The sequence below is a fragment of the Cicer arietinum genome, chromosome 5 (genome assembly GCF_000331145.2).
Source record: "Cicer arietinum cultivar CDC Frontier isolate Library 1 chromosome 5, Cicar.CDCFrontier_v2.0, whole genome shotgun sequence".
In the NCBI taxonomy this organism is placed as follows: Eukaryota; Viridiplantae; Streptophyta; class Magnoliopsida; order Fabales; family Fabaceae; genus Cicer; species Cicer arietinum.
Window position 1 is genome coordinate 75,454,647 of NC_021164.2, and position 7,410 is coordinate 75,462,056.

Genomic DNA, 7,410 nt, shown 5'->3' on the forward strand with positions numbered 1-7,410 from the left:
ACTCTTTCCTAAAAAATATTATTACGACTTTTATTAGATTAGATTTTCCCACACAGCCACGACACTCCCTTTAGAAAATACTAATAATCAACCAACAGCCACCACCTTTATGCGTTTATTTATTTATTTAAATGAATTATTTAGTCAAACATTTTAAAACTGAAAAATATTATTTAAGAAAAAAATAAAAACCTTCATTACTTGTATGAACAACAAGTTCCAACCCAACCCAACCCTTTGGTTTTCAATAATGGTGTTATTATAAATAAATATTATCAGATTAATACCAGTTATCGTTTGTTTCTTCTCCCGAAGCTTTGTTGGCGGCAAAGCAAACGTTGATTCTCATGGCGCCTTCGAAGTTTTTCATCTTCGTTCTTTCCGTTGCCCTAATTTTCTTCCTCGTTACTTCCGAAGCCGATGTTTCAATCGAACAACCTGATTCCTCTGCTCTCAAGATCCAATTAGATCAACTCAACTCCAAGATCCAATTTCTCGGTATCTTTTCTTATTTTATCACAAAACCTAATTTCATTCCTCATATTTCAATTTTTGTAGTTATTTATATTATATTATACTGTTTGCTAGATAAAACGTTGTTTACGTTTTCAATCAGGGAATTTTTTGTGTCATCGTAATTTACAATTTTAGGAACCTTTGTGGTTCCCTTTTGTTTTTTATGATTTCTTTTTTGTGTGGCTAATACATGTGTTCGTGTCTAATTTTGTTTTGAAGAGTCTCAAATTAGTGAGAAGTCACAAGATTTGAAGAAGAAGGATGAAATAATAGCAGAAAAAGAAAAACTTTTCAATGATAAATCGAGTGCCATTCAATCGTTGCAGAATGAGGTTGCTTCTCTTCAGGTTAGATGACTTGAGACAAGACTTGGTTGGTAAAATTTTCTCATTAGCGGTTTTCCTATGTTAGGAATCAAATGCTTGTCTCAATCAAAATATATCATAAGCTAAAAGTTAGTGTAGATTGGTACTAGTATTTAGTATAACTCAAGGATAGTAGAAAATGTTATTATTTTCGTACTTCTATTGTTTTTGGAGAATTCTAAAACAGTGTTGTCAATCGTGGAGTGGAAAAGTAGTAGTTTATTCAAATTCTGCTATGCAATAGGGCTATACCATTGTTAAAGCCTCTGTTTGACAACATTTTGTACTAAATAGGGTATTGGAGAACAATAGGGATTTGTTCAAATCTTGGTATGCTAAAGTGTTATTGGGCTGGTATTTAACAACACTGTTATGAATCACTTAATAGCTGGGATCACATACTCACCACTTGATGCCATTTTTTTATTTCCTTAGAAAATGTATCTTTTAAAACCCTTATAAATTAATTTTTCTCTCAGAAAAAAGGATCATTGGATGCTGAGGAGCAGGTTGGAAAGGCTCATGCACGTGCTGGTGAACTACAGAAGCAGGTCATTCATGAATGAGCTAGTTGATGTATAATGTAAATGATCATAATTCTTTTGTGCATATTCTGAAATTTTTAATGCAGGTGGACAATCTTAAAAGCGAACTCAAAACTCAAAATAATGAGAAAGTGAACTGGGAGTCTCGGGTAGCTGAGTTAGAGAAAAAGATTCATGATTTGAACTCAAAGTTAGAAGATGTAAGTTGTACATTTGGTTAGATTGCCTAATTATGTTCTAAAATAAATCTCAACTTTGCTCTTTATGACCATTCTTGTTTATAATGTATCAACTATTGCTAAAGATAGTTTTTATCCTTAATTGTTCTTGTTGGAGTCATGCAACTTATTTTACTCTTTTGATAAATAGTCATGCTTACTGCTTAGTTATTTATCTTTTTGTTTCTCTTCTTTTTGTGAAATGAAATGTTTATTAATAAGCAAACCTTGTCATGGCCACTATGGGCCTAAGCACCAGCAGAAATTTAAATAAAGATGCTATAGTTGTTTGTATTTTAAAAAATAGTCACCTATAGTCCTGTAATAATGTGAATTTATTATCAACACATAATCTCTTAGAGGATGATGTGACTTGAGTACTGTATTCTCCACAGGTTCAAAAGGTAAATGAGGAACAAAAGAAACAAATCCGTAAAACTGAACGTGCTCTTAAAATTGCCGAGGTATGTGAGATTGCGAGTGCATAGATTTTCTTCTTAATGCTGTGCAGGATTCTTGGTGATGATTTTGATGGAAGTTTATTGTTCTTCAACTGATATTCTTATTTAGGAAGAAATGATGAAGGCAAAGCTAGAGGCAACCACCAAAGCAAAAGAGCTGAGTGAGGTAATAATTTAGTTGACCCCCTAAACCATGTTATCTTTACTACATGTGTGTAAATGTTGTTAGCCACCAGAAATTCTCCAAAGTAATCCAGGATAATTCACAATTATGTGGTTTCAATCTGCAAATGAAAAGAATTGGTTTAAGTCATTGCCATTTTTTGCATGTAGATAACTGAAGGAAACCTTGCACAAATAAATGTAAATAGTTCACCTAGTAAAAAATTTCCTTGCATGATATGACTTTAGTTCTATTCTTGATTTCAACTGTTACAATAAAAATAAGCGATGAGACAATGTATATTATGGATTAGGCTCCTCTAAAGTGAGCAACTCACTTTAGAGAATAAAGTGAGTAATATTAACCATTGATAAACAAATTAATGGTTGATATTACATGCACATGCATGAACAATCATCGGTTGTTATGATATTAACCATTGATTTGCTCACTTTACTAACTTCTCATTTTAGAGGAGCCAAATCCGTATATTATATGGCAGATTTCGAATTTTACCAATTGATGTATATTGGTGTTAATGTTCAGACTCATGGTGCTTGGCTTCCGCCTTGGCTTGCTGTACACTACATTCGTAGTAAGGTGAGTTTATGTTGTATACCCTATGATGTTTGTTAGAATAGCCTTCTGCAAAAGTTCTGAGAATTTTATTTTATTTTTTGTTAGTCCTTGGTTGAGACTCATTGGAATGAACATGGTAAACCTCTATTGGAAGTGATAACTCTAAAGGTACTATGTGGTATTTATTTTGGCTATCATTCTTTCCTCTATGTTATTTCTTTTCACTTTAATAAATTGTAGATCCAGGTTTAATTCTTCTTCATCAGTACAAGCAAGTTCTATTGGTTTCTGTATTTTAACTCTTTTCATATGTATTCTAGGCCTTAGAGAAAAAGGCACAAGCTGGAAAGTGGGCTGAACCTCACGTGGAAACAATTAAAACTGTAAGCCCTTCATTTATATCTTTGATACTTTTGATCTGTGGATTATCAGTTACTGTGCCCTATGGTTGATGGTAAATTTGCTCCACCCAAAGTTTGTTTATTTTACCCTTAATTAATTATATTATTCCACTCTTTCTTGTTTTCAATTGAAGAAATGGGTCCCAGCTGTGAAAGAACAGTGGTCTGTGGTGAAAACAAAGACTGAACCTCATGTGCAACTACTGACTACAAGGACTGTTGAAGTATACAAGTCCTCAAAGGATGCACTTGCTCCCCACATAAGCAAGGCAATAGAATGTGTAGATCCTTATTATCAGGTATGAGTTTCTTCATTGAACTGTATGGTTTGTTTGTTTATATTTTTCTTGAGGTGTTTTCAACTGTTTGACAGGAAGCTCGAAAGTTTAGCAAGCCATACATTGATCAGGTCGCTGTTGCAGCAAAACCTCACGTCATAAAAGTACAAGTTGCTTTGAGGCCCTACACAAAGAAGGTTGTTCACGCCTATGGGAATTTCTTGGAATCAGCCACTGCATATCATAGCCAGGTTTCAGAATTTTTTTTATGCTATTGATATATTTCTGTTAATCCTCTTGTATTTGTAATTATTTATTGCCGATAGCAATACTGGCAATGTGTTTTTTGTTTTATTTCATGTATCACCTGGTAATGTGTTTTTTTATTTTATTTCATGTGACACCTGCACCATACTATATCTGCACACCAGATAATTGAAAATATAAACTTTGGTTGGCAGTCTCTGTTTTTTGAAAGTTATAACTGTTCATTGCCACAATCAGACTTGTTTAAAAAAAGAAATATGATCAAAGCCAACTTGATATAGTGACATCTCCATATTAATGTTCTTCATCCTAAGGAACAGTGTATGGTAAAGCTTCTTACTTTGGAGTTTGGAGATTGCAACATGATATAGACATAGACATGGCAGTTACCTTTTCTGCTTATCCTTTTGTGATGCGAAACTAGGAGTTTATTTCCCTGATTGCTTATTCTCTGAATCTTGAATAGCTTTTTTTCTTCAATAGTGCACTCTTTATTAGTTTTGTTAGCTCCCTTTTGAGTGTTGAATTGTCTTTTGTCATTAAGGTCCAAGCTACTGTCCAAGAGACACTGAAAAAGCACGAGCTCACTAGACCTCTTGCTACCAAAGAATTGGAATGGTTTGCGGTATGCATTGGAGGATTTTGTATATACTATAAAACATTATTAAAATTGAAAAATGGTTAGGTGATTTGACAAATATATCATCAATTTGAAATGTTGCAGGCCTCTGCCCTTTTGGCATTACCTATTATTTTACTGGCTAGAGTTTTTTCTGCCATTTTCTGGTTAGTCTTAAATGCTCTTCTCTTTCATCTACTTTGCTTTTTGTTGATATAAGCAGTTCTTCTTGATATTCAATTTTGTATTTTTATTGAAAAAGGATGACGTAGTTACAAATATTTTATCACCTGTAGTACCAAAAAGGCAAATAAACCAGTTCGAAGTGGAAACACCCACCATGCACGTCGTAAAGCTAAGCGAGTTCATTCAGACAAGTAGATAGCATGAAGTTGGCTCCTGTTTAATTTTTTTGGAGAAAAGTATAGGTATGCTGTTTCTTAATTGACTCAGGATGCATTCATTATTAAGGATGTGAAGACTGAAGAATGGTTTCATCATGTTTTACTTTATTTGGCATATATGATATCAAGCATGATTTGATATTTTTACCATAACCTATTTTACTTGTCATGCCTGTCTGGTGTGGTTTGCTTTGTAAATAATACAAAAAACTCATTTATCACCTTGAATTTTGATTTACTGAGATAAATTTTATTCACATCATCATGCACCATGTAGAGAGCGATCTTTGGAGGAGAATTGTTTATGGTGTTATAAACTAAACACTCTTGGAATGCCTTGTGCGATCTTAGATTTGCATATCCCACTTTTATGAAACATGTCTTAGATGTAAACAAAAATTGGAGACCTTATTCACATAATTGTAAGATTTGATATAAACTTCGTTTAGCAATCTGACGCTTCTTGCCATATTAATAGTATTTTAGGATTCCACCTTTTGCAACCTTATGGTGACATTCTGCAATGGTTAAACATTCCTTCTCGCGGATGTAGTGTTAACATCAAGAACATGAGCATCACATAGGAAAAACAGGGATTCTATCCCACAATTAAATAGTCTCCCACAAAACTTGGCAGTGCCCGACTTGTAAAGCTTATCGTAAAATATTTTTAGTACCTTGATTCAAACCAATCAATTTAAAGCCTCAAGAGCTTTGGTTATAGAGGATACATCTTATGCCAATAGTTGTTTGGGTGGCCGGAGTAAAAAGTTCTTTTACAAACTAGTTTTTTTGCCTTCTTCTCAAGAGTCTTGGATTTCAGAGGACACACTCTTTACTTCGAGCCAATTTGAAGAGTGGTTTGAGAGTCAAAACGATAGAGAAGTTAACCATGGTGGTATTGTCTGAACTTTTTATTCTCTCATAAGCCCTCTTATGTCGTAGGGGACTTTTGTTAAGTTATAAACTTAAATACCCAGGAATGATTTTCCCAAGAATCCTATTACCGGGACTTGAGTTATTGATAATCCTGGGAACTTTTTAAAAACTTATTTAGTATAAAAATATAACAAATAAATAGACGGAAGTGGGTAGTTATGGTTATGTTCTATTCCCATGGGAATAACAGAATCCCACCTCTAACATGGGAATGTGAAATTGACAAATCATCTGTAAATTTTATTCCTAGGAATAAACAATACATGGGAATGATTTTTAAAACTTGTATCAAACATGGGAATCTTATATTTCCAACCCACATTCCCAGGAACATTTTTGGCAACCTTGAAACAAACACACCCTTGGGGTTTTTTCACTTCAGAGAAAATGTTCTCTGTTTTAACTTTAATTTTTACTTTTAACTATAAAAGTACCATTTCATCTTCACTCTTTCAGTCTTCTAAGGTTTGTACAAATTCTTGAAAAAGCAAACCATATGAAGATAAAATATTTTGTGAAACCAAACAGACCCTTATTTGATTTTGATTAACTTTGAAATGGCTCCTATTGCTTTGAGAAGTCCACAAATCTTCATGCATTGCGAGAACTGAGATCATTGGATTTTGGCCATCTGAATGTTGGCTGTGCTGAGCATATATATCTTTGATATTGATTGTCATACATAGAAAATGAAGTAATGAAACTATGAGGTAGCTTATGTAATGTAGCATATCTTATTAATAGGTTTTACATACAGGTTATTGCCTTATACGCTTTTTAGATTTTTTTTTCTTTTCTGATCATTGTTCAATATAGTGCTGAAAAACACTTTCTGTATGTTGCAGATGGCTGGCACAATGGGGGTTACATATTCCTTTACATGTGGGGTTTGAATATTTCACTTCTTTTTGAGTTAGGTACATTTAGGACCTTTCACTGTAGAGCTGGGCGCACAATGTGGTTCGGTGTTCATGTATTATGGCGGTTATATTTGTCATTAGACAGACCTGGCAATGGTTTTTATTGTTTTGTTTCCTTTCTTTTATTAACTTATCGACGTTAGTAAAAGTGTTTCCACTTCATGTATGTTTATTAGAATTAGAGCTAGTTCTGTCTACTCTGATTGTCTGTGGAACTAGATGTTTATCACATAAAGAAACAGATTCATAGTTAATTTGTTGATGGAACTTCATGTTTTCCATTTCTTTTGGTTCTTATTCAAGTTTGTCAAATCATCCTCCAAATTGGCACTTGTTTTCAGATTAGCAAACTAAATTGGTAAATCCTGGTTCAGTACTTGAGAGTTTCCTTCAGTTTATGTATTGAGCGTCTAATTGAATTGACTAGTGGACATACTCCCTCCATTTTGTATCAAATACATTAGCATTTTTGCTTATAAATAGGAATAGAGGGAGTATATTTAGAACAATGGACCTACACATGTTTGGTTTGAGTGATAAGAGAGTTGGGTTATTTAAGTAAGTGGTCAGGAGTTCAACTTGGTGAGGATGATCTACTTGGTAAGTTCAACATGTTATTTGAGGGAAATTAGTCTCGTTAAATAGTAGTGAATAATTCGTATTAACCGGACAATTATTTTTGGTAAACACATTTTATGCAATTGACTATATTTTGAAAAAAATGTATGAGAATGC

General features: G+C 33.5%; 1 protein-coding gene across 1 annotated transcript; it reads left to right on the forward strand.

Annotated features, from left to right (window-relative positions):
* The first annotated feature begins 160 nt into the window (after positions 1–160).
* Positions 161–6,972, forward strand: LOC101512540 (uncharacterized). Its single transcript, XM_004501148.4, has 15 exons — positions 161–498; positions 736–863; positions 1,361–1,432; positions 1,513–1,626; positions 2,040–2,108; positions 2,215–2,271; positions 2,815–2,868; positions 2,953–3,015; positions 3,168–3,230; positions 3,383–3,547; positions 3,622–3,777; positions 4,338–4,418; positions 4,518–4,579; positions 4,709–4,840; positions 6,601–6,972. Exons 1-14 carry the CDS (start codon positions 348–350, stop codon positions 4,791–4,793), a joined length of 1,320 nt encoding a protein of 439 aa, XP_004501205.1. The 5' UTR covers positions 161–347; the 3' UTR covers positions 4,794–4,840; positions 6,601–6,972.
* The last annotated feature ends 438 nt before the right edge of the window (positions 6,973–7,410 follow it).

Bases quoted from the DNA above. Each gene is read 5' to 3' on its own strand.
- LOC101512540 (XM_004501148.4), top strand. From the start codon at position 348: ATGGCGCCTTCGAAGTTTTTCATCTTCGTTCTTTCCGTTGCCCTAATT. The intron at 2,109-2,214 runs GTATGTGAGATT...ATTCTTATTTAG, and splicing joins GTGCTCTTAAAATTGCCGAG to GAAGAAATGATGAAGGCAAA. The intron at 4,419-4,517 runs GTATGCATTGGA...GAAATGTTGCAG, and splicing joins AAGAATTGGAATGGTTTGCG to GCCTCTGCCCTTTTGGCATT.